The sequence below is a fragment of the Augochlora pura genome, chromosome 2 (assembly GCF_028453695.1).
Source record: "Augochlora pura isolate Apur16 chromosome 2, APUR_v2.2.1, whole genome shotgun sequence".
NCBI lineage: Eukaryota > Metazoa > Arthropoda > Insecta > Hymenoptera > Halictidae > Augochlora > Augochlora pura.
In genome coordinates this window covers 20,439,009-20,466,743 of record NC_135773.1, presented here as the reverse complement: position 1 = coordinate 20,466,743, position 27,735 = coordinate 20,439,009, and the positions used below count along the sequence as shown (strand labels likewise).

Genomic DNA, 27,735 nt, shown 5'->3' with positions numbered 1-27,735 from the left:
AGTAACTTAAAATTATTATGTTGTAATTATATGTTAAATAATATCTGAAAATATATAGTTAATACAAGTTAATATTTCTAATGGGAAGGAATTCAAATGAAGAAAGAATTCATATTTCCTGTGCAAAGAGTTCCGTTCTCCAAATGTTATCAAAATGGAATTAAGGTTTGAAGCCATCTAGCGGTGTAATTAGAGAAATGTCGCTACAAATACACGTGGGAAAACGAAAAAACTTGTAAACGTTACTTTTCATACTAAATGAGTAAAATAAAATTTTCGACATTTTTTTAATGTATATTTTCAGTGATTTGTGTTTCATCGCCTTATAAAAATAAGTCTATTCAATGTGAGAATTACAAGAAGGTATTATTCAACATTATCAATTTACATAGAGGTTACAAAGAACAAAATAATCATGAAAAACAATAAACAAAGCCACAAGAATTTCAAAAGTAAATATATATTGCTTTTATCCATTGTTTTAATTCATCATTTTTATTTACTAGATCAGGTTTTTATTTATATTTTCTATTTTTAGCAGTGTGGATTCAATTTGATCAGGAAAATGTAGATAAGCATCAATTATTTTTTAAAGAACATTCCATAAGAAATCAGGAACCTGAACATCCTAGAGGCAGAACGTTATTTGTATTAAATATACCACCCTATGTAACTGCAGAAGTTCTAAAAAGAGTTTTTGACAAACATTGTGGAATTGTTGCCAATGTATTTTTTACTGCTACAAAAGGGTTTAAAACTGCGTATATAGTGTTTGAAAAGGAGTCTGCTTTAGAAAGAGCATTAGAACTTCCTAAGAATAGTGTCATAATATTAAGCGATGAGCAGAATGTTTGTTTAACAGGAGTAGCCAGTAAGTTGTTCCACATATATTTGTTTCTATTCAAGTCATTTACGAGTTATAATATATAAAATTTATTTGAATTATTCAAATAGAATGGTGTAAAGATTATAATGACTCAATTTGTGATGAAGAAAAAATGAAAAAAGAAATTGAAGATTATATGAAAGATTACGATCAGAGAATAAATAACAAGATTATTAGTGAAAAAGTTATGGCAGAAGGTGAGGACAACGATGGTTGGGTAACTGTGACTGGACAAAAGAAGAGAGGACAGTTTGCTCTTGCTAGAAAGGACTCTGTTATTAATAAAATGCAACAGGAAGAAGAACAGAAAAATAAGAAAAAGCGGTTGCTCAACTTCTATACTTTCCAGATTCGTGAAAGCAAAAAACAGAGTAAGTTTTTAATTCACCAGATGATTTATATAAAGTTTTGATATTTTAATTATTTCATCATATGCCTTTTTCATAGATCTGGCAGAGCTGAGAAAGAAATTTGAACTGGACAAGAAAAGACTGCAAGATTTGAAGTCAAAAAGAACGTTTAAACCATTTTAAATAAATAGATTATATAAAAAAGGAACTTTTTTTTTAATTTTAAATGTGAAATAGACATTTATTATATCATAAAAATTTTAATTACATTTATATTTATCGAAAAGTCATATGTTGTCTTGTATTTAAATTTATATACAGAAAGTGAGAAACATAAGTTAAAGTAACGACTTTAGTAAATCAAGAAGCTTTATTTGCATATGTTTGTAGTGTCCATTCAATTAAAAAGTGTTGATATGCCAATGGCTGTAACAGAGCTAACAATTCTTCTGTAAAGTAAAACAATGAATTAGTTATTTTAATTAATATGGCAACTAACAAATGATAATAAGATACGTACGTTTGTTTCCATAAATACAATTAGCAGACATTGCTGCGCTTATAGCTTGTGCAAGTCGTTCCATAGCTAGATCGCGTGACGTTATACTAGCAGTGGAATGAGATCCTAAGTTACTACTTAAAGCACGAGTGGTGGCTGCAAAGTGCTGTGCTGAAATTGCATGTTTATTGTTTCCACTATTTTTTAATTTTAACACTGAATCCATAAGTAGTTGTTGAATTTTAGAATACAGTTTCTTTTGTTCCTGGCAATTTTCTGTATTTTTTAACCGAAGAGGACATAAAATACACCACCTAATGAAAAAGATTAACGAATATCATTGGACATTTAACTATTATATTTAATACTAGGATGGTTTATATATGATTGCGTTCATAACAGATACTACTAGAAGTTGAGAAACACAATTTCATACAAACATACATGGATGTATGAATGTTTGTTATCTAAATGTTAATAATGTAAAATTCTACAAATTTACCTGAACAAGCCTGCTATAGGTGTAATTGGTGTCATTGGAATACCACCGGTAGGCAAGGCAGGATTATCCATTAAAGGAGTTAACAAGAGACTTGGGTTTTCATCGATCCATTCTCCTACCAATCTAAGCAGTTCGGTAGGTGGATCTTTCTCTTCGTAAACCTCACCTATCGCCGTTAGTAAGTTGGCAGTGAAATGTGGTGCAAGCACAGGGAGCTGCTTCAATTTATCAATAGATTTTGGAGTTAGGACAAAGTAGTCATTAAGTACATGCCTTGCTAATCCTACACTCTGCGAGGAGGTAGAACCTAGCTGTTGCATCCAAATTCCTGTCGCATTCAGTACCGCTTTATTTTGGGTAGCTATAGCTAATGATACTAAATTGCCCAATATTTTGTTTCTGGGACTATCTGCAGGGAAAAGGGACAAAAATACTGCGTTTCGTACAGCGGCGCTTCCTCCTGGACTTTGAAAGAAATCGCTAAGTACTTCTATTAATTGTAACTCCTGTATGGCAATAGTACTATTGCGTTTCTTTCGCCTCTCTATTTCCCCAAACACGAACTCTGATATTAAATCCAGCTGCAGGTCCATTTGCTTTCCTGGCCGTCCGCATAGTATTTCTTTAAAAAATTGACACACGTTTGCATACAAGTATACATATAATGTTTATACACAAAGTAGTTAACCCTCTCAGTCCGTCTTACCGATTCTGCATAAAGCTTCTCTAGCACAATATGGAAAATCTAATTTTCGTAGGTTTAGTTTTATGTCATTCCCAGCCATTAATGCCTATATATGCGACTGACATATAATATATTTGTACATTCAAAATAAATAATGCAATCGTAAGTCACTTAATTAGTGATCGAAGACTACATTGCTGTTTTTCTAAAGCTAGCATTCCTGATTTTCATGATCGGTATAAATTCCTAAAAGCTACGAAAGCACGTATCTTGATTGGTCCGTTCTAGTTAATGCGGATTTCTATTATTAAATAACCAATAAACTGTTGCACTACCTTTTGAACTTTGATACGATAGCGCAATATGTATGTATGTGTAATTGTTGCAGAATTGCCATCAAATTAAGAGCGAAGTTTGAAACTTGATACGTAATACGTATGTATGCACGTTGGAAAATTATGTTGTTCACGTTTTTATAATGTCAAAAAATTACAGTTGAATTAGGAAAACGAAGAGAAAGTAGATTTCATGGAATCTTTTCTAAAGTAGCATGTAATGTAATGCAAGAATCTAAGTATGAGCATGAAATGTTGAAAAAAGGACTTGTAATGAAATAAGAAGACATGAAACGTCAAGAGACGATGCTCTTTTAGTAAACAAATCTGGTTTGCATGATTGGAATGGACATTTTCTAAGGGAAGACATTATTTCACATATTTTGTCCAAAGTTCAATGCTCCATCGATAGTATGATGTAGCGAACTAAGAACTAAAAGCTCGACTTAGCTAAGGCAAGTTTTCCTAATTTCAACGCACGGTGACGCAACAATAAACAATACATAAAACATTATATGTTGCTAGTGATACGATTCCTAGTTACAATTATAATCAATAAACCACTAGGTATAAAAAAACTTTGAAAAATGTCACTTAGAACTTATAGCCCTCTAGCGGTAAGCCGTGAAACGCGCCGTGGGGAAGACTTCTAATTCGTAGCGCCACCTCCGACTAGGTTGCGAACCACATTGTTAGTCAAAACAATCGCCGAATTCACGGTCTATTTTTAGGTGGCACCTATTAAGCCACAGTGCATCACCATTTTTCGTGTACACCGAAAAAAGCTATATAGACGACGGTCACCGCGGTGACGATCTCTCGATCTTGAAAAAGTTCAACGACCCCGCGGTATAATTGTGACAAGAGGAGCGACCGGCCATGTTTATATCGTAGTGAATTTCGAGGTAGCGGCCTGAGACCCGAGACGAATTTATCCACGTGTACTTGCTCAATCTTCATCCCCTGTACCTGACGTCCAGCACGGTGTTGGAAGCCTTCGAGCGATGGAGTCCAGCGAGAGGGGTGAGTGAATCTGCATGTGAAATAAAATCGCGGCAATATTGAGTCTCTGACACAAATCACGACCTGGGGGCAATGGCAGTGTCAGGGTCGAAACGGAACTAGTTCAGTGACCGCATTCGTGATATTCGACCACGATATTATCGATGATTTTCATGTTGCATCTCATTCTCATTCATCCTTTATCATCTGCGAGTATAATATTGTCTATTGGAAACGGCTTCCTGTGAAAATTAACTCTCGTCCGAATCTATGTCACGCATCTTACTTTTGATCTTGACTGTACTCTCTACTCTTGGCTCAATCCCTATGCGTGCTTCTTACATACATGCATATATATATATGTACAGATTTATACATATATATGATATATATATATATAAATATATATATGCATACATATGTATAATATATCTATATGTATGCGGAGAGAGCATAGAAGAACGTGTAATTTGCGGTTCTTTAATAGGTTGATAAAGTTCTTTTTGGAGCGGTTGTGTCAGTGATAAGTAGGCTCGCCAAAAGCGGATGTACATGTGTTTTTGATTTTTTCTTTGACGTTTAAGAAAGTTGCTTGCTGGGAGAGCTACGTTCGGCGTTACGCTATTGCGTAACGCCGTGTCTTTAACCTAGATAATGTCTCGCGTACAGTGAATTGAAGCCACGGTACCGCTTGACAGAGACACGTGAGAATTATTATTGCTTGACCGAGTCGAGCATGTGTTGCAACGTGGCGACACCTGTCGACTGTTCGTGCACGTCCTACCTCAAGTTACCGGGAATTAACCCCTCTCCCTCTACGTCACTGTATTCAACCCTTACGATCTGCGCATGGACCTTTATGAAGTCGTATCAGACCGGTGAATTATTTATATCTTCTGTTAATGTCGAATCAACCAAATAATTTGCAACCGTGTTCTTTAACAATAGTATCACACCAGTAGGAAATGAACTTTTGAAGTGTATTATACAATCATCTATAGTTACTTAATATCTCTTTGATAAGAATTATAACATGTAATACTAGATAGTTCGTAGATAGCTCGAAAGAAAACTGTTCTCAAATATGAGATGTTGCCTAAATGCCTTTTTAAAGTGCAATACAAGTAATTCTTAACTATAGATATTATGATTTTATTATCAACTTTTCAGTACTTGGTTCATTGTTTATGCATGTTTCTATTCCATAATATTATTTTATTTGTGGAATAAAAGATGCGTTTTGTATTGTTTTATATGCGGATAAGTTGATAATTATGTTGGTTGCAAATGTTAATTTTAAAAGAAACCGAGTAGACTGTAATTATTGAAGATACCGTATTCATATGTCTTACAGCCGAGAGGGGAGAACAGAGTTTCTTTTTTTTTGTGCTAGTTGATGATATTGTTTCGCATTACCAATGCAGGCATTACCAAATTCTTGGAATTTCTTTGTTCTTAGAGGGCGCCCTCGTGCCGTAGTCTTCTACCTCTCATTTTTAATCTACCCTTTTTATCTTTCGTTCCGTTCTGGGATACTTTTTTCTCCTGTTAGACTCTTCCTTGTTATATAAGTCCAAGGACGAACTGCACGGCTGCACAAACACACATTCGCGCACGTCTCTCCCTCGGTGGTTACGCTACTTTTTCCCCTTCTTCTTCTAACCTGTGCTCTGTTATGGTCCTTTCTCTTTTCTTCTTTTTATACTTCCGTCTTATCGCGTTCTTCCTCTCTCTTTGAATCTCCCCACCCCTCATCGACATTCTTCTCTATTCTTTGCCACGCTGTTGCTATATTATATTGGCCGGCTCTGCCATGTTGTTCCGCACACCGGTTATATCCCCTGATCCCTTTTCCTTCTTATTGCATGCAATGCTCGACAAGCGCATATACAATGCCTGCTCGAATGATTCTCGCCGAGTCTTGCTCGCTACCTTACGTTACAAAACATCAACGATTTATCGAAACTGTTTATATCCTGCGCCAACGATTCTTGTCTCCGGCAACCGTACAGCTTATGGACCAAGCGGCAAGAATTATTGCGGCACTCTATGTAATGAATAGAGGTTCTCGGCTGTTACATATTTAAAACTGTGCGGATCACATTTCTTAATCCTCGGACGGGTGTAAACATCCTGGATTAGATCCTGCGAAAGTTTTTATTTTCCTGTGATTGCATTGTAATCTTATACATCTCGTTTAAGGTAGAGATTACGAATAAAGCACTATTAAGAAGATTTGAAGTGAAAATCGTGGAAGGATATTTTTTTATATTCGTTTTTTATACCTTCTGCAATTACTTATGTTGGCAAATATTTACTACCTTGCTAACTATTTTAAGTAATTTTTCCTTATACAGAAGTCGCAGAAGCGTTTGAAATATCTTATGATTTATTCCTCATGCAAATCATTTCGAAGGACTGCGTTTCATTGCGATGCGATGTATTGTTAGCGTACTCGCGGCAATTAGAGGGTATTGATTTATCGACAGTGACGGGAGTGCTATTCACGCAAATTGGAAAGATGGATAATCGTTGGCCTTGCGTGGGATTTTACCAGACCAGGCTATCCTATTGTTCCGTGCCGATGATGAAATTGCACGAATTCGCATGTTAAACCTAGGTATTATACGGCAAATTAAACGTGACGTTTAGCGGGAACGAAAATAGCTGAATGTAATTATTAATGTGTTTGCGAGTGTAACATCGATGTATTGATTTGTTACAAATCGTACTAGGTGCGTCATAAGTTTTCGGGATGAAAATATAAAACATATACGAATAAATCGAAATAATAATCAAGTAGTATTTCAAGAAGCTCTTTGCATATTTAGTGTTAACATTATACAAGCATATGAGGCAATTTATTTCGTATAAATCCACAATTATACAGGGTGTCCCAAAATTATTATTAACGAAAAATACTGACTTTAAGGACTCTTTATGTGCCAACGAATCGACGAAGCCCAGTTCTGCTCATTGGCTCGGCCGCCCCGCGTGAAAAGAGAACCTCTCGCCTTTCGTACCCGAATTTGCGGAATTTCAAAGAAACGTCGCTCGCACGGTATTCACGGTTCCAAAACGCAGGCGAATATCCCGCGTTTTAACCGAGCGCTCGATTCCACGAAGAACATATTCGCAGCGTCCTCCATTCCCTAATTGAGGAATCGCTTTGTTTCGCCCCGACTGGCCTTGTTTCCGCATGCGGTGTTTTTACGCTGTCGTCTAGCCGACTCTTATATTTGAACTTCGTCGAACGAGTCAATTAGCAAGCTGCCGTAACATCTGCCAGCATCGTTGTTTTCTTTCTCCCCGAGCTATCCGCCCGTATATGCGCGCCGATGTACAGGGTGCTCGCGAAACACCAACTTCATTCAAGAACTTTACACCGTGAACAGGACGACGATTCGTCATGCAGGAACAGTGTCCCCCGTCTTCTCGATAAACGGTTCCCTGATATTTTCCTCCGTTATCCGAAGTTTCCTGGGCGCAGCGCGACTCATTCAATTACACCGTGCTGCAGAAACGGGCAGAATTAATTGCAGCGAACGTGCTGGCGTCGTCCACGCGAACTTGGGCAATTTACGGCGACGTTTGTGCCCGGTTCATTCCGTTTCGAACCAACGACACGAATCCGTTCCGGCAAGCCAATTAACGAGATAGAATTCGAGCGCGTGGGCGCGCGGCACGCACGCTCGCCATTTAGATATTCCCGGCTCGTATCGGTCAGGATGTCCTGAAATCCTGTCGCGTCCGTCGTGGATGCCGCGGCGCACGTTTTCCGCCGATCAGTTTCAGAAAAGCCTCCACGATCTCGATGACGAAACGATCAGCTACGGACACACCTAGACAAATTAACGAGATCAATTGCTTACAATTATTAACACTTTTCTGACGAGTATAATAACTTGTCAAGTATAAACGTTATTGTGTTCGTTTCACTTGGAATGCAATTCTGTTCTTTTCTCATCAATATTTAACCATTCGTGTGAACGTTGGCACAGTAAATATACAGAGTGAGTCAATGAACCTTTTCTTTAGTAATTTCTGAAAATTTTAGCTATATTTCTATCAAAGAAAATTGCTGTCGTTTAATCGTAACCCACTTTTCTGGAACAACTTTGTATAATTTTATATTAACCCCTTACCGTACCTTGACGAGTCCGACTCCCGATAGAAATTAACAGTAATTAACCCTTTAGACCCGAAGTCATTTTAACTGTAATTCTAAAATAACTTTTCTGACATACAGTATTTCCATTTTATGTGACAAAAAGTATTTTATGCATATGAAATTAAATATTGTAACTCATGCAACAACTGTTATACTTTGAGTCATTTTTGCAATATAATTTTTCATAATATAAAAGATTACTTTGGAACGTGCTGTAACAATTTTTGTGGTGCCTCAGAGTCACTACTCGAGTGCAAAGGGTTAATTATTGAGTATGGATGTTATTCTGTTCTTTAAAATTGGAATAAAATCCTAATCTCTTGTTATTAATATTTATGTATTTCAGGGAATTCAGGTACGGAATAAATGTTAATGTTCTGTCCCTTCTAAGAAATTATGTCAATTAAAAAATTCCTAATCGCAGTAACTGTGACGAAAATGGTACGGCCAGGGGTTAAAGTAGATTAGCATTTCCGTGTACATAGAACGAAAGGTTGTCGATCAATTTTTTTAAAATTGGCTCAGAAGACATGATTTGTTGATATATTCAGAGCTTCGATCGAACGGAACTCGCGTAACAGGAAAAAATACGACGATGATAAAGAGTTGGCATCGAGAACAATCGCGTCGCCGGACGGATCCGCGTGTATTGACACTGCGAGCGCATTATCGCGTGGCGACGCGTAATCGGTTTATCACTGCGGCTCGAATCTACTTAAAAGAAACGAGCATCTTCCCCTTTTTCTTCGCCGTTGCTCACGCACGAAATCGTTGCGCAGGTCGTGCACGGTCACCGATGGAAATTTGTCGCGGGTCAACGTCCAGAAACGACTCCTCACACATTTCTTTTCTTCCCCTCCCGTTGTTTCTGTACGACGCTGATTAAATTGTATCGTTGGACGCATTCCGAGCCGGGTGTCATAATCAGTTATTTACGTTTCGAGAATTGATAAAAAGAATAGCCGGCGGATCGTTGCGGAATTAACGAGCTCCGTTTATTGTCCGTAATAAATCGACCGGCGGAAAGAATCGTGCGGATCGAATCGTAATCGTGATCTTAATAAAGCACTATGGCGCAGGTTTTCGCTACGGTTAATATAGTTTGTAATCGGTAACCGAGGTCGCGCTATTTTACAAGCGTTAAAATAATATTCGGGGGAAGTAGGTAAGAAGGATATAAAATGCAAGAATCGCGTCGATTCAACGTAGATCGAACTATACCGAAATATCGAAGACGAAAATGGCGGACTCGCGCAACCGGCGGCTTATCTTAATCGCTACCAGCATGTCGAATAAATGTTGTAACACGGGCACCGCGTTTATAAAATAATCGCTGATACGAGCTTCTGCGAATGAAACGACACGAGCTTTCGATGGTTGGCCGGTTTTTCGGTGCTCGACGATCGGTTCACATAATTTCGAAGGTTCGCGGCATGATAAACGGGCGTCCCGGGCGCGATGAAAAATTCTAATTGTAGCAATTGCAATGAAACTGGCAAGGGATTAACACTTTAGCGACCGGTACCCTATTAATCGGTTATCATAGTAACCAATAATTTGATATCTATTATTGAGATCAATGTGTTATATTGTACTACCGTATGCTTCACTATTATTACATAATTATTTAAATATTAAATATTTTTCGCGATTGATAAAATAAATCAAATGAAAATAGAAACGGAAATTTAACATTGAGCTAAATTTTTAATTTTGATTTACCAATGACCGGTCGGTAAAATGTTAAAGAAGAAATGACTCAGCCAAGTGTCTCGCAATAAATGCATACAATGTTTACTTTGCACAAAGATCCATAGTTTAGTAAATAATCGGTGAACTCTTATCATGCGAACGATTCAGTTGGATGAACTGTTAGACTCCTAACGAGTTCACGCGAACTACCCTGTGCGTCCCCATACCGGATGCCTCACCTGTTCGCGCCCGCGAGAAACGTATCGGTGAATAGTTCATCGGCGACCTCGCGGGGGACAACGATAATAAATTGTTTCGCAATGAGATCTGCGTACGCGCGCGAGCGCGCCGCTCGTGTGCGTGTGCCCCGAGAGCAGCGGCGCACAACCTTGCGGAAATATAAATAGTGGATCGCGCGACAGAGAAGGAGGGAAACTCGAACGAGTCTCTCGTCACACTCCACGTGGTTTTCTCACGCTGGCTCGTGGCGCACGAGAGCGAGCCTCTAAGCGACAACATCACCGCGACCCTGGTCTAGCCAGGCGTTGTTGCGTAAACCCACGCATTGTGGGAAGTTGTCGTACCTCTTATCGAACGACGACACTTGCTTCTAATCGCCTGGAACGTGGAACGCCAATTTCGTCTGCTGGACCAAATTATGATACGCCTTAACGTATCGTAATTGTCCTAACCAGCTCTAATGCTCTGATAATGATTATCAGGATGCACGTAGTCGCGCGGTAGCGTTTTTCCATAGAAAGCTGGTCGTAGTTTATAACTTCATTGAAATCGGTACTCTTGTGTGTTCTTTTTTGCAGGTTATGTCAGGTTATGTGATTATTTTACTAATAGGCACACGGATGTTTATGCAAAATGAAAATGTTGTGCATTGATTGCAAAAAACGAGAACTGTATAGAGAATAATCTCTATTTTAAACGATTTCGATAAGTCCTAAATGATGAAATCAATTCTTCTAACAAGTGTCGCTTGCTTGGCTTTCATCTGCTGATTTTTATCATCCGAGGCGATATTGAATATTGCGGTAAAAAAAATATCGAGTATACATAATCTCTTTTAGAACTCGAAACTTTTTGCGTTTCGACGGGTTTCGAGTACCGCCATTTTAATTTTTAACACGTCGAGTGTGCCACGTCAGTCATCGGTGACTGACACCGAACTCTCTGTGAAATATGATATGAAACTAAAAAATTTACATTGTTTTAGGTTGTTACCTAAAATTGATTTAAAGTTCTCTTAATATTTATTGAATACTGGTTTCTATCACTAATATATTTTTTCAGAAGATTTCAATGGATTTAATGCATCGAATAAATTCCAATTTGCAAGTAGCGCGTTTCGCGTTGCTGTACCACGATGCCAGCGTGCGTGGCCTGACGGGGGATTTCCTTATATAATCGCGTGGCACTCAGCGTGTCGATAGAAAATTGTAAGAAGAAAATGTGGGTCTGGCATCGGGCATCTTCGTTCCGCTAGTTTTCGGCGGATCGTTCTCGCGTCGGCCACTTGTATCGTTTACGATTCGAGCTTCTCAATTGATAGCGGTGGGTCTCTCGTTGAAGCATCGATCGCGTCTGACCGAGGGTGGCGGGACGGGTCGGCGCCGGGGTGGCGTCCCGATGGTGGGGAAAGTGCACTCGGAGTGCAAGCAGAGAGACCCTATATGCAATTGGCTGGAAAGTGCATGGCTGGAGGGGATGCTCGAGGGAGGAGTGACAGAGAAAGAGGGAAACCGAGCGAACGGGACGCGGAGAGAGATGTGGGGATCGAGAGACGGAGAAAGAAAGAGAGCGAGAGAGAAAGAGAGAGAGAGAGATAGCGAGGAGTCACGGTAGGGGGAGGCAAGTGCACACACAAAGTAGACATATAGGTCAATGTCGGGACACTCCCGTGCACTGTTTAGCACGACTCACCTAGTGACCCAGTTACCTCCTCCTTTCGCGTACTCTGACCAGCTCTCCTAGCCTACCAGCCGCGGTTCCAGACGCCGGGGCCAGGTGTATCTTCGCGTGTCATCTCATTTTCCTCGATAGAAACGGCAGCTGCCTCCACGGGGTGCATAATCGCTAGACTGCTGATTTTATGCATTTATGATAAAAACGAGTACATACTCAGAATTTCAAATAACAGAAAAGCCGGAGGAATTTCGGAACGTTAATATCTATCGTCCTCGATCTATTCGAATTAACATTCACGATTAATTGGCCAGTTAATTTCTATTTCTTCCAGTTGGCGCGGGTAATTTTTATTTGTTTCATATAAATTCGCGGTCTAATCATTCCTCGAGGCACAGCGAACGATCTTAAGCGAATCGGTTCGCGAAGATTATCGCGCCGATAGTCGAGAGGCGTAGTACGCCAGGAAACAGGTAAACGGTGTACGAGTGAGAGTAATTACGGTCTCACCTTCGCCGGTTTCTTCGATCAATGGATTCCAGGTAATCCGCGCGGGTTTTTTTCCTGCTTTGGGTCCTTCGAGCTTAATTTGAATACCGACCGACACGCTCTGGAATCGCGCGAACCACGACTGTAAACGGTGTCAATTGCACAGGATGATCGCATTTAGATGTAGATATTTTTTTTTAATGTCGCGATCGGCCAACGAGCAGCGACAGCATCTGCTGACTGCATTCGAAATAAAACGAAGGTGGCAAGCAGAAAAAAGAAATGATACAGTCAGTTAGAGGTATCTGTTACACGTGACGCGTGCAGCGCATCCTTCATAATCCCGGCTCATTTGGCTGACCTATATTCGCTTTCAGTCGGCCACCACCGCTTTTATCGTTGTCCTGTTTCCATCGTCATTGTTGTTCCATTTTATACGTTGACCTCGATCATGTATTAAATTATAATCTGCCGATACAGATTACTGCTTTCCTCATCCCATCGAACCACCGGTACGAAATACGGAAATACGTGTTTTTCATATATTCACGTGAAAGTAATATCGTAACGTTGATAACGTTGCAATGTTAACGACATCAATGCGAATTTATCTATTAATACGCAGTCTATTTTAATGCAGTTACGTTTATTTAACAAGCTATTGGTCTATCGATTTTCAGGCAAAATAAAATGCAACGTTTACGTGGCACAATATTTACGCTGGAATTTATTTCTTCTCTTAGTAATTTTAATAATTCATAAATAATGGAATATCTATTCCATGTTCTTATTATTCTCTGCCATAAGATCTTTCGATTTGTGTTCGAATAGTTGCAATAACGCACTCGTTATTTTATAGTTCTCGCGTCGAAGTTTCACCTTTGAAATTTGTTCATTTATTTATTTCATGGAAGCTGACTATTTGTTCAATGTAAATTTGTGCTTTTGTTAAGCGCACGCGTGGGCGAAACTGCGTAGGCAGCGCATGCTTTACAATGACGAGAATTATTTTTCATTAATTACTTCATGTCTGGTAGGTGTTTCATTGTGGAATTTATGTAAAAAGACTCCAAGCGCGATGCTCCGATCATATTATTGCTCGAACAAAAATAGAAAAATGAAAGAGTATAGGCCTCGCACTCATAATTAATTCTCTTGTAAATTATATTCACCTTTTTGCACCTTTCATCCATCCTTATGAGATTATAATATTATAAACAAAGTTTATCGTGCTTTATTCAATTTTTCAAATTTAATATAAAATTTATTAGAAATAGTTCTAAATAAGTAAATTTAATTTGCAAATAATTAAATTTAATTTGCAAATAATTTAATTTGCAAATAATTAAATTTGATTTGCAAAGTGGTCGATTTGATTTTCCAAAAGACGAATGCGAACCGTGAAAAAGGGATTAATTTGGAGTGTAAAAAGGTGAACACGTTCCGCAGCAGGATAAAATTCAAACGGTCGACCCTTCCGGTAACACAACGAAGAATCGCGTTATCGATCGCGTTCATGAAATATTCCGTAGAACGAAATCAAAGATATGTTTCAATGGAAGAACGCCGCATTGATTTATTTCCGTGCGGTGTATTTAAAGCCCGCGTAATATATGGATAATCCTTCGTTGGCGAACGCGCGGCTATCGGCCGGATCGATTCGCCACCGAAAAAAAAACCTGACTATTTACCATACTATTTGTAGTGGCGTTCAGGTGGGAAATTGGGGTGGCAGGCACGCGGTTCGATGGGCGGACGTACGGGTTAGGTGTATCACCGTCGAAGTATATTGCGTTATACGGGCGCACCTCGGCGTGATTTCCTGTTACAAGGCCCTCGGAAGTTCACTTTACGTGACGAGCTTCCATTTACCGATCTCTCGTGGGAATGTCAAGGTTGCCGGTGCAATTTCAAACTCGAACGCGATTCGTGCCGCGACGCTTTTCCCAGCCGGGGAAGGGAAAAGCTTCCCGGGACCATTGGGTACTAGACGCTGCGCGAAATTGGGTCAAGTGCGGTTTTGCCGGGGAATACGTGGATCTCTTCCAAATACAGAGAACAAACAAGATTCCAATTTCACGAAATTCAAAAAGTTTTTAACGCCGGTTCCTCGCCGGGCATTAAAAGCAACTTTTTGACAGCCGACGAAATTCATGCGATACAATTGATTGATAAAATATCTTTACGCAACTGAACTAGTCTATTGGGCTGAACATGTTGCAATAGAATATTTCAATTGTTTTCATGTTTCCACTGTGTTTTCGGTTCCATCGTTTCAATTAATTCTTAATAATAATTAAATTACATTTAATGCGACACGAAAACGATAGATATGAGATACGAAGGACGAAAATGAATTTTCACAGGGAATATGATTTTAAAGGAGATGACAAGTTATTAAATAACAGAAACAGCCGTACGTGCATATAAATCTCTATCGTCTATGCAAGAACATTCAAATTAGTTATGGTTCTTTTTGTTTTATCGTTCCTTGGAACGGTTAGCCTATTCGAGGAATAGTTGACGAGGTGATTACCTTTTATCGACCACGCGGCAATCCATCATACTAATTACAAGTCTCGAGGTGAATTATGGTTCTCGAGGTCTCTAAAAATCTCCCGTTGGTGAACACCCTTTTCGGCGAATTTCTCGGCGACACCGCGTAACTGGTGACTGTTATCGATGGATCGCAGATCCCTCTGCGCGTTTACAGCTCCGGAAACTTGCTTAAAACAATTTATAATTCGTAACATCCGTATATGGTACTAACTGCAATTTATTTCTCTCTGTTGCAGGTGAGTTACTCGGTTAGTTTCGCCCGCAGTTCACTTATATTATATTTCATAATATTCTACCATGATAACCACGCTGCCGCTCCGCACAGTAAGTAATTTATTCCTACCACAGAGATATTTCGTGGAAACTAACAATGATTTTATTATTAGGCTGCGCGCATTTTCTGCGTTTATAACATCGACGCGCGAAACTCTAGAATTTCTTATTTATAGAATTTCGATAACTCCTCATCAATGTTTAACCCTTTACACGCGAAGCCATTGCAACTGCACGTCTGAAATAATTTGTCCGGCTTCTAGTGTTTCTATTTTATAAAATAAAATTTATTTTGTGCATATGAAATTCAGTCTTGTGACTCATATAACAGTTACAATTTCAACAATTTGTTAAATCGAAGCCTTGACGATATCTATAAAAATAATTTTCACCATAATGGCGCCAAAGGGTTAATATCGTTTGGATTTTAGTGAAACCGTTTAACCACTGAATTCCATCGAATCGTCGCTGAAATATATGCATGCAAAATCGCGGTCTAACAAATATGTATACGTATAGACGAACGATTAGTTCTCAAATGAAACTTCGTTTCAAAGCGAATCGATGCTCGCCGATGTTCGCGCGAAGCGAAGGGCTGTTAACCAACGGACACGCGTTACGCAGCCCTACGCAATACAACGTTACCTGCAATATTTTTCAAGCATCGATCGACCCGCGAGAAAAATTATTCCGCATTGTCCGTGTATTTTTAACGCATCCTGCGCCAGGACGACGGAGACGAATAAGCGAGAACCCGGCAACTATATTTACAACGTACGCATGGAAAGGGCGAGGTTGAGCAATGCTGTTATTCATTCTAATGATGCCACCATGCTGCATTACAATCTGACGTGTACCGCGCGCGGTAGCGTGTGTTTAACTCTTCGTAAAGAAACATTTCCGATGACGTCATAAACGATCCATTTATTACGTAAAATATCGTTGGTATTTTCTACATACGGGCGATGTTATTAATGCCAGAGGTACTACACACACAAGGAGTAGAATAAAAGATGGTAGAGAAAGTGAAAGGTGTGATTACGTTGGAAATACGTGAGATTTTAGACAAGTATAAAGGGCGAGCACGCTATTTTCGAAAATCTCGGAAAATGGATCCGAGAGAATCGAGTGTCGCGCGAATCACGCGCGATTATGACGCAGGTGGCGAAGAGCTCGCGAATAGAATGAAAAAATAGCACCGGTCTCGAAAGCGCGCGGCGAGAACGCGTTCTACCGTATTTTTATAGCGCGCCGTCGCCACACTTGCTCAACGTTAAGAACAAACAGTAATTTGCTTTCCGTTAAGCACTTTCTTCGGTTGATTGGCTTACGAGAGGGCGGAGGGAGCTTAATACGGTTATCCTTAACTTGGTCAAGGTTTTTCTCGCGGTTTAAAGGGAGGCGAGCGTTGTCGCGGCGGATATAAGATAAAAAAGAAACGAAGGAGCCGAGCTCTTTGCTGTCTCCGTTTCGACGCGGTCGCAGGTACCTTTGTTGCATCGTTAATAATCTCGGTGCAGAGCGCACTGTTTACGAAGCCAACAGCGATAGAATACTCGACGCGTTCGCTACCACCGGCAGTTTATTAAATGGAAACGGATGCGATAAATTTGATCAGGGTCTCAGAGTCGTCAAAGGGTTATAATCGAACCGCGAATTCGTCTTTAATATTTGAAGAATATTTGTTCAGTACCTGCTTAGTAATTGTAGCCTAAGCCGAGCTTTAGACCAGGCAAAACTTTTCGTCGACGAGCGAAGAACCTTGAAGGCGTATAATCGAGAGGGATTCGAGATCGGCGAGAGAATCGCAGGGTGAACGAACGGTTCGCTCATCGACCGACGCCGGACGATTAGTTTGTTTCTCGAGCAAAGAATTTCAGGACCGTAGCAGAATCTTCCGTCGCAATGCGGCGGTCACGTACGTTGTCCTTGACTGTTCTCTCTCCCGTTCTCCCACCTCTCGTCAGAGAGTGTCCCTGCCCGCCTACACCTGATTGATCATCCTTCCTCTCGTGCCTCGCGAACGGGCATTATTTATAGCGGGACAAGTGCATGTGAGCTGGCCGGCAGCGGCGACCGATCATGCACCCGCCGCCGCTCTTCTGATCCGTCATCTTCGACGCCCACCGCTGTCTTCGTTTTCGTGATAGGATCGAGAGAATTTTAATACTTCTCCGCTGCATCTCCGATGGAAATAACAGCGACTCAGTTTTTCTAGTTGTTTGGTATTGTTTGTCAAATTTAAAGCATTTCTGACAGCTCTGTCGATTGTCGTTTCTTTGCCTTTTATCATTTTTCTTAATAGGACGAGACAATTTCTGTATGAATCATTAGGTTATTAAATTTGATTCATTAGGCTATAGATACGTGTGATTCAATCGTTGCACCATGTACGAGATTTAATCATTAGATCCACCAGACCAGTAACGGAAGAAAAACATAAAGATCTTATGTGTTTACTACCATACATTCCTCGAATTTTTCAGGAACATTTTAAAAATCTTAAAAACTCGAAATTATGATAAAAATGGATTACTTTTTAAAAATGATTGATAAATGTTAGTCAGTTAATTTTGAAAATGGTCTAAGTCAATTCAAGCTTTAAAAACAACATTTTCCTATGAAATTCACACAAAATTTCGTATCTATAATAAATTTCCATTAATCAAGACTAATAAGATTATAAATTAAAATGTCGCATAATGTAAAAATATTTTTTAATTTATTCAAATGCGATTCATTAAATATCCCGAAACAAGAAATATATGACTTGGACCACTTTCGTAATTATGGGCACATATATGAACCATAATCAGGAGATAATATATGAATTGTAATCGGTAGATCATGTATAAAATGTTCGTCACGAGTCTGACTCGTTACTGCAACGCAAGGGGTTGAACTACTCTAACACGTTGACTGCCGACAATCGACCACTAAAACTCTCACACAGTTAAAACAATTTAATTAATTAAAGCGAAGCTAGAAAGTTAATATTTATCATAAGAAGGGGTGGTATTGGAACTCTTTCGCATTCGAAACATTCTAATCAAATTCAATTTATTCAAATACATTACAATAAAAATAAATTTTCAAAATTGGTCAAAAATTAATGTCACCCATATTTGGGTGACGCGACGCTCAACGTGTTAGGAGAGAATATCTAATAGCGTTCTCGCGCGAAGAAATCAATCGGGATTGATTAAAAATTCGTATACGTGCACGCGGTCCTCGAAAAACAATGTCCAGTCGTTTCTGCTATTCCGTTATTTCGTTGGTGTTCGAGGGTCCGACGGTGCATTAGACGGACGCTTATTAGGTTTCAAGGAACGATTAACCCTGAAAAATTTCGAGCTTTCATGGGTGAACAATACTGGGCCTGATTGGTGCGCTCGCTTTAGAATTAGTACCCGAATTCTGCATTGTGCAACCGGACCAGTCGAAACAGCTGCACCATCGCGCGCGGCTTTCTTCTGTTCTGGGCTTCGCTTCTCTCTCCCCTTCTCTCGCCTCGACTTCCTTTGCATTCAACCGCTACGTTTCCGTCCCGCCGTGTCTTAATCGAACGCGGACGGCATTTGCTATCTTTCCCCGATGACGGTCCAGCGAACGTTCATTCTTCTCGCTCCTTTGCGATGATTTTAAAAAAAAAGTTGCGTCTATGACAGAGAGTGGTCCTTGGTCTCGAAAGCATATCTTGACAATTTTTCATTTTATTCCTCTAAATCGAAGTTTTAATTATTTTTGTCTCATGGCGCCATTGAGTACGTGTTCATTGTATTTCTATCTCAGAAATATTGTGTTTAATTATTTTGGAAATAGCGCAGGCTTTCGAATCCTAGCAAAGTTGTTCGCCTCCACATTGCGTCTATGACAGAAAGTGAAACAGGAGTCGAATGCATTTCTTAACAATTTTTCATTTTATTCCTCCAAATCGAGGTTTTAATTATTTTGGTTTCGTGGCGCCATTGAGTACGTGTTCATTGTATTACTATCTCAGAAATATTGTATTTAATTATTTTGGAAGTAGCGCAGGCTTCTGAATCCTAGCAAAGTTGTTCGCCTCCACATTGCGTCTATGACAGAAAGTGAAACAGGAGTCGAAAGCATTTCTTGACAATTTTTCATTTTATTCCTCCAAATCGAGGTTTTAATTATTTATTGTTTCGTGGCGCTATTGAGTACGTGTTCATTGTATTACTAACTCAGAAATATTGTATTTAATTATTTTGGAAATAGCCCAGCTTCCGAATCCTAGCAAAGTTGTCCGCGTCCAGAATTTCCTTCGATTCCTATCGACGCCATCATAGTTTCGAGATTATATTTGGATCGACGTCGTATTTACTAGCGGGCAACTGTAATGGAGAATTTCATTGCTCCTCTCTACTCTTGCTAATTGAGGACTTCTGGCAGCTAAAATGATTGCGGGGCAGCCCGTTCCGCCGTAAATCACGATTATCGCAAAATGAATTACGTTTCCGTTCAACTGCACACGGAATCGTGTCACAATGCAGAATTTATGTCTTCGGTCTGACGCCGCGGTGATCGATGCTCAGATCGGAGATGCTTTACGATACTTTTAACACTTCGGCTGGAAACGAACTCGTTCGCCTCTCTCTCTCTCTCTCTCCTCCTTTGTTTATAGCTTCTTACAGTTTATAGATGTCTTATTTGCGAATAACCGTGGACGCGTTCTTAAAGAACAACGCGCGGAAATAAAATCGATCGACTACGGCTGGACGGTAACTATTAAAACATAAATTAGTATATCGCCGATCTTTACCTAAAATTTAGTGTTTAACAGATATTTATTTCTTTTTTCAATAAACTTATATTTGCACAAAAACTAAATATTACTGAAACTTTTGGAATACAAAAGAGTGAAGATTGTAGGTTTCGTTTCATTAATTAATTCGGTTTCGATGTTGCGAGTATTTTTGGAGCTGATATGTTTAACACGCTCGACGTGTTAACACTTTATTATTAGTGGTAACTAATAATTTATTACCTATTATTGAAATAAATATATTAAATTACACTACACAAAGCTTCAACATTATTGTATAATATTTTAAACATTAAATATCTCTCGCGATTAATAAAACAAATGAAATGAAAATGGAAACGAAAATTTGCGCTAATTGTTTACGGCCGAATGACCGGTCGGTGAAGTGTTAACGGAAAATTGTCGATGTTCAACAATGCGAGATAAGACTGGCGCCGTTTGAGAGACGGCGCCGAACTCGGAATGCCGATGATTTTTCTCTCGCATTCGGTGATCATCCTAGAGTCCGCGAGAGAACTATACACAGCATCCCTGACGACGACGGATCGAGGGAGAAACCAGTTCCGTCGAAGAATGTAAACGGAATATCGCCGAGTCCTGTTAACCTTTTCTCGTCCTACTCACCTGTTCGCAAAAACCGACAAGGATACTGTTGCGCTCCGCTCCGCCGCACAGTGGTCCGGATTGGCGCAAGGTGTGCCGTGGCCCTATAACTTGTCATTCGTAAAAGGTATAAACGCGAAATTTAAATTGATCAATGAAATAATGACAGGTTATGGATTAATTAAGGAAAAATACATTAATTTCATTAGTTATTATTATTATTATTATTATTGTTATTAATATTCTAATTATAATTACAACTATTAATATTATATTTCTTATTATTTCATTATTAAATCTAACGCCTCTGGATCTAATTCCTTATTCTTTTTAGTACACGATTTTATTCGAATGGTGGACATGTACAGATCTGATGTTAAAAGGAGACGATATAGTATATCTCTATTTGTTTCAATCCTAGAATTTTTTCGGGTGTTTCGTGTTCTAATTTGTTTAAAATCTTTGTAAACAAGTACAGTGGATAAGTGTGGTTGTGGTGCAGCACTTGTCGATGCAAATTCGTGTAACACTGAACTTGGATATATAACGTCTTGTTTTAGCCAAATCTTATTTCTTTGTAAAAATCGTTTTTCTAAGTAGTTAGAAGAACGCCATCTTTCTTTTAATTTGAATGCATATTTCCTCAAACAAACTTTTAACATTTCAATATCTATGGTAGGGTTCTGGACTTTTTTAATTATTTTCTCATAGAGATATGAATAATCATTCATATCCCTCTTGTTGTTCCGTAACATAACAAATAAATCTTTATTTGTCCGGAAACCTTCCATTTATATTAAATAAATATCTAAATAGGAAAGAAAGACATTTCATGTACTGAATCGTTATATATTGTAATATATCTTTAAGAGTCTGCATACTTACCAAATAGAAGCAAAACGAAATCCTATATCGACGTACCACAACAAACTTTAAATATAGCTTAAACTCTATATCAGGATAAATAATAATAAATACGAGTAAAATAAAAAACACAAATTATAAAAAATAGAACTTAAAGGGAATTCAAACACTAATTTACTATATAAAAAATGCTCTGGCCGTTTGCTCAGTGTGAATGCTCAATAGATTCTGATGCACCCAAATCAACCAGCATTCAAAAGAAGGCTGAAAAAGTCTTATCGAAATCATAACAGAGACAATGTTCTATTATAATCTAAACAGTTCCTTCGAATGAGGCAGATGTTTAGCTTTTCTCTTCACGGAGTTTGGAGATAGGCGCGCTGACGCGTCAGACGTTAGGAACTTTAAACAAATATAATTTGAAAAGGTGGACGAAGGTGGAATAGTTTCTTTTTTAGCCGTTTAGAGGAAGCTGTCCTGAATATATTCCAATTTGTTACAGGCTGGGATTCGTTGGGACTTGCTAGATATTGTCTACCGAATATAAAAAATTTGAAGAATTTGTAACAGTTTATTTGACAATATTTTTCCAGCACATTTTTTGTGAAACTTATTATTACAGGAATGGATTTTAATCGCAAAAGGTTCCCCTTTAATGCAAAAAAAGTTTGAAATCAAAATATTAAATGGTTACGTCACAACATCGAAAAGAAGACAGGCAATTATTTTTGACGAAAACCACTATTCTTAGGAAGTCCGACTTTAAACCATTATTTCTATTACAAAATTGTATTAAATCATGCAAACATTTTTATTTTCGAGGTAGGTGGACATTTAAGAAGTAGTATATGTTCAATTTAGATCGATATTCGAAAGTTCATTTTTTGGTCAAATGGCACACCTTGCGTCAATCCGGACCACTGTGCGCCGATACGTTTTCATCCTGTCGTCCACGGATTCGGACCACCTCGCGATCGCTCTCTCCGTGTTACAAATTACTCGTTCTATACTTTGTCGAAATTAACGAGACAGTTCCCATTAACATCTTCGGTCAAAGGATATTCTTCCGACTGACTTATCATTTCCACAAACGACTTTGCAACAGCTGATATCGTGGAACAATTTGATTTGAATAGAATTAAAGATTCAGGATTCTTTAAAGAGGAGAAACAACTGCATTCTAGCTAAAGATTCTATTTCTAATTATCCTTCGTTTATTTATAGATATTATTTACATAACGTTAACGAACAATTTACCAAATGATATACAAACATTAGAAATCAGGCGGTATTAAAAAATAAATGACTATGCAACTTTTTCACCGACTTATGCAGAGGGTAAGTCTTCGATCGAACGCGTCCGCCGCGCGTTCAATTAATTCGTCGCATTATGCGTGAACCTGTTTAACGACGACTGCATTATGACTCGTAGAAATTGACGAGCGTGCGCGGCCGATCGATGCCCGCGATCGTCACAGGATCCATATAGATTGTTCGCAGTTCGGTGGTAACTTGGCCACGGGAGCGCCACGCCCGAGGACTTTGTGTCTCGCGCGGTCCAACGTCCAAAGATTCATTTCCTCGATTCTCCGGTCGAGCGCACAATAAAGTTTCGAGGCTCCGAGCGAGAGGACTCGGTTGCACCGGAGAGTGTGCACGAGGCCTGCGATAGCGAGTAGGTGGCTAACCTTGACGACCACTTGCACGGATCCACACACGGTTGTGCGGCACCGCGCGGGGCTCTCCGCACACTCGCATAAACGGCAGACGGCAGATAGTGCGCGCACGCCGGGGTGTTGGGCGTGTTACTGGAATTAATTTTTATTGGTGTCGAATTTCGAGGAATAATCTCGCAGATCGCATCGTCGAGGCATCGCGAATGCCGTAGAAATATAGCAGAGTAAAAATCATCTTGACCGATCGCAACGAGTAAAAGTTAATAAATAGATGCTCGTTTCCACCTTTTTGATCGTTCTCTTTACAATCGATACACGGTATAACGGCAATATACGCGGCCGAAATTATGCGTATAGATTAACACTAAACGTACCGGCATTTTTCTATACCTAATCTTACCATAGAATTTTTGTCGGTAAAAAATAAGCTACGAGAAAAACGGAAAGTGGGAAATTGAATAATCGGATGATATAAGAATTTACAGAAAGTCAAATGACCGACAGAAATAACAATAAATGTAAGAGTTAGAAGAGTAAATTTTCAAAAGGGGTCATTTGACCCCTATTGGTACGTTTAGTGTTAATAAACTACCACCGTTATACTTGCACAGTTCTCTAGGAAATCATTACTGTCCGATGGCAAAACAAAAATCGGAACAAAATGCAGAAATTGGAATTCGCAGGTAACGATACGAGAGCGTCGAAATAGTGTTGGAATTATTTATCAAAGATGAAAATCCTACGCTTTTAAATCCGATTGAGATTGTACATGCTGTATGGTATGTTACTGTCAACGGTGAAATATGCTAATAGTACCGTAATTGCACGGAGTTGCACGCGTGGTACGCACGGGGTTGGTACACGGCAATTTATTGACGAAATAATGAACGCAATCTTCTCCCTGGTGCCGAGAAAATCGGAATTAAAGGCTATTTTTATTTTCATGCGCGATAATCATCGAGGCATACCGCATTCGTTACGAGAATGCGAATCTCGATTCTCGCGTTTGTATACTCTTAAAGACGCATCTGAAATTTTGAAGATCACCTGGAATTTAAGATCGACGACGGCCAAATTTCTTTAAAAAGTAATTATTCAAATAATAATTGTTTAAAAAATGCCCTCCTTGAGAAATGTGGTCGTCAGATTTTTCGCCGATTCAAAATGGCGGACGATTATAAAGACCAAGCTCGCACTTCGAAAAATCTGTGGAATCGAAAGCGAATCGTTCGAGTAATCCACGGTAGGATAAGTTACGGGACGATCGTTGCGCCGACGAGTATATTGTCGCGAGGATCGAATGATCTTTTCGCTAGCTGTATCGACGACATTAGATTGCCAGCACCGGTAAGTCGTGGTGACCGGTGCCGATGTACGAGCACGTCGGCGGGAAACACGCCTTATCGACTCGTGGCACACAAAAGGGAAACGATCGTTCGCGACCCTTGTTATCTCCTCGAACGATCTATCCGCTTTGTTAATTTATACACGGCGACGGGAGGCTGCGCTGTAACGGCCGATCGAAGCGTTAATTATAATCAATTATCGCCGGATTTTTTAACGTGGAAAATTTTTTTATTAACAAGCTTATCGCCGGCTCCTCTAGTCTGTTTTCCGAAGATAAGATACGGGATATATCTATCGGCATAATAGTCGTCCATTTCAATTATTCCAGACTCGTAGCGCACGCGTTACAGGAATGAGATGGCAAGTTATTACGAGAATGCAATCTTGTATGCAAAATAAAAATTGCAGAAGAGAAACGAAAGAAACGCGATCACATTGGTAACAGAGAAAACGATTCCTTCTGAAGAATATCGTTTAGTCGCCCCGTGGACGATGGAAGATTCTATGATAAATATGTGGTTGCATCGCTTAACTCATTTTAAAAATGGAGTTACGCTGATCGTTTAAAGTGCATAGTTAAATTTATATTTACCGGATAAGATTTCTTAAATTCTGTTATTCTTTCATCTTGCCTATTTCTTAATTCCACAAATTATAAATAATACAAAATTATAATTATTTAAAATAACACCCATTCTATAAATATAAAGTTAACGATGCTCGAAAAGAAATCGAAGGCGCAACAATCGGTGATCCCGCAGGCTCCGCTACCCTAATCAACGCGTTTCTAGCCTACTCTGATTTCTTATGTAAGATCATCGTAAGTTTTCACCTCCCCCATAACGCGCTGTACCCATAATTCATATTCGACGAAAGAAATTTCGATTCGAATACACGTTCGAACGTTTCCTCGAGGGACAAGTGCGTTCAGCATCTTTACGAGACGGCTGTATCCGATTTAGCATCTTCTGGGCCGGGTAACAAGACTTGATTCTCGGGGTCCACGGAGGCCGGCTTATTTCCCTTATCAGATCCGATGTTGCACGCTCTGTACCGGAGGCGGTGTATATTTCGGTCACCTGGTAGAATCCTCTCGTGCACGAGAGCCTCCCCGCACACGCCCGACATTGCACACCCCGTTCCCCCGTCGCCTGTATTCCCCTCTTCGCTCTGCCGCGATACCCCCACCCCGTCGACATTCTCCCCCACCGTTTCGCCGTCGAACAAGCCAGCGACGAGCGAATGGCGGGGATAATGTCGAGGAGGGGAGGTCGATTCTCCCGTTTCGGCCGTGCACTAGAACTTGACTCCTAAGCTCGACAGTGACGGCGCAAGCTCTAGCCAAGTATTTCCTTCTCTCTCGGTCGCGTTTTCCGTCTCTCTCCGTCTCGGGCATCCTTTCTCTCGCGCCCGCTATTGGTCTCTCTCGCGCACACCTTTCTGCTCTTGTTCTCTTCTCCCCCCTCCCCTCCCCTTTTTCCTTTCCCTCTTGTTCTAGCCGCTCGCTCGTCCGCCTCTCCGCTCGTGTGGTACGCGTCACACCGAACAACTCGCTCGCGGAGACCTCGAGCGATGTGGTTACATTTCTATCGCACGGGCATTAGGGGAGAGTCGGGATACAACGCTCGAAATTGCCCGGGCACACGCGGAAGATGAGATAAACCGGAATCCAAGAGACTGCCGGCTCGACGGGGCTCTGCAATAATTATTAACCCCTTTGCACTCGAGTGGCGAATCTGAGGCGCCATTAAAATTGTTATACCACGTTCTACAATTACGTTTACAGAGATCACCGAAGCTCAAATTTAAAAAGTTGTTGAAAATGTAATTGCTACATGAATTATGAGACTCGATTTTATATAAATGGAATGCACTTTGTTATACAGAATGGAGATGCTACGAGTCAGAGAAATTATTTTATATTTGTAGTTAAAATGTCTTCGAGTTAATTATTATTAATTATATATAATTAAAGGGTTAAAAATTCGGACCGATCTTCTAACCCTTTGCGCTCGAGTGGTGTCTCTGAGGCACCACTGTTCTATCGCGTTCCGAAATAATTTTTATATTAACAAAGTTTAGATTTAAAAGACTGTTAAATAATGAAATTGTTGGTACGAGGTACAAGCATCAATTTCATATGCATAAAATGCACTTTGTCGTATAAGATGGAAATACCATGAGCCAGGAAAATTATTTTACATTTACAATTAACACTTTACCGACCGGATGCCTATAAATTATCGTCACGGTAGCCAATAATTTTATATCTATTATTGTGGTAAATGTGTTAGATTGTACTACCGTAAACTTCAATATTATTATATAATTTTCTAAATATTAAATATCTTTCGCGATTAATAAAATAAATAAGATCGAAGTAGAAACGAAAATTTACCATTGAGCTAAACGGTTGGTAAAGTGTTAAAATGGCTTCGAGTGCAAAGGGCTAAATATCTTATGGGGCAACGTCGCTCTACCGATTCAAGAAAGTTACAATTTTTTATTTAACATTTCTTGACAAGATGGCGGTACTTTTTAACCCTCTCAGTACCGGCCAGAAGAGTCTGCATCAGAGCGAAATGTTTCAAACTCGTTTGACGAAGTTTGATAAAGTATCGGAAAGAAATTGCAAGAATTTTGAAAGCCTGATAAATAACAAATTCAAAAAGGGAGACGAAATAAGAAATGAAATTGTTGTTTGATAAAAACATTAAGAAAACTTTTCAACAATAGCCAACGACGACATATCGTTGTTCGGTACTAAGAGGGTTAAGAACAGTTTGTCGTCTCAAGAAAACACCGACGTCGCGTAATCTGCGACACCAAAAACCTTTAGAACTTACGAAGGAATAATTGATTCGCCTTCGACCCACGTAAAGCGCGCGCGATGCGCAGTTCGAGCAGGTTTGATACGGTCCAAGGGACAGCTGACAACCTAGTCGAACATTAATGCCGTTCATATGTGATCAACGCAGCGCTTAACTTAATCATTCCGATACCGTTTCCCGAACAGTTCGCGAACGTTTGCGGGGATGCAACCCGATGTATACATACAACTCGTAGCACGCGCGCACAATCGTCATTGAATCGAACGGAAAG

General features: G+C 39.6%; 3 protein-coding genes across 4 annotated transcripts in view; 2 read left to right on the top strand and 1 right to left on the bottom strand.

Moving 5' to 3' along the window:
- Nucleotides 1-185: 185 nt before the first annotated feature.
- LOC144478578 (ribosomal RNA-processing protein 7 homolog A) lies at nt 186-1,526 on the top strand. Of its 2 annotated transcripts, none has more exons than XM_078196607.1 (4): nt 186-452; nt 542-871; nt 955-1,257; nt 1,334-1,526. In XM_078196607.1, exons 1-4 carry the CDS (start codon nt 416-418, stop codon nt 1,417-1,419), a joined length of 756 nt encoding a protein of 251 aa, XP_078052733.1. In that variant the 5' UTR covers nt 186-415; the 3' UTR covers nt 1,420-1,526. The 2 variants fall into 2 exon arrangements, with proteins under 2 accessions (XP_078052733.1, XP_078052732.1); XM_078196606.1 differs by having other exon boundaries at nt 188-452; nt 539-871.
- Nucleotides 1,458-3,271, bottom strand: LOC144478577 (integrator complex subunit 15). The gene is made up of 4 exons (XM_078196605.1): nt 2,944-3,271; nt 2,238-2,859; nt 1,757-2,049; nt 1,458-1,685 (listed from the first exon to the last, which is right to left on the bottom strand). The coding sequence occupies exons 1-4, from the start codon at nt 3,020-3,022 to the stop codon at nt 1,597-1,599; spliced, it is 1,083 nt and encodes a 360-aa protein (XP_078052731.1). The 5' UTR covers nt 3,023-3,271; the 3' UTR covers nt 1,458-1,596.
- A 676-nt stretch (nt 3,272-3,947) lies between these two features.
- The window catches only part of Usp (retinoid X receptor ultraspiracle), an 84,278-nt gene continuing 60,490 nt past the window's right edge, over nt 3,948-27,735 (top strand). Inside the window, exon 1 of the mRNA XM_078191235.1 lies at nt 3,948-4,280. Within this exon, the coding sequence (XP_078047361.1) occupies nt 4,262-4,280 (19 nt within the window). The 5' untranslated portion in view covers nt 3,948-4,261. The remainder of the gene's footprint in view (nt 4,281-27,735) is intronic.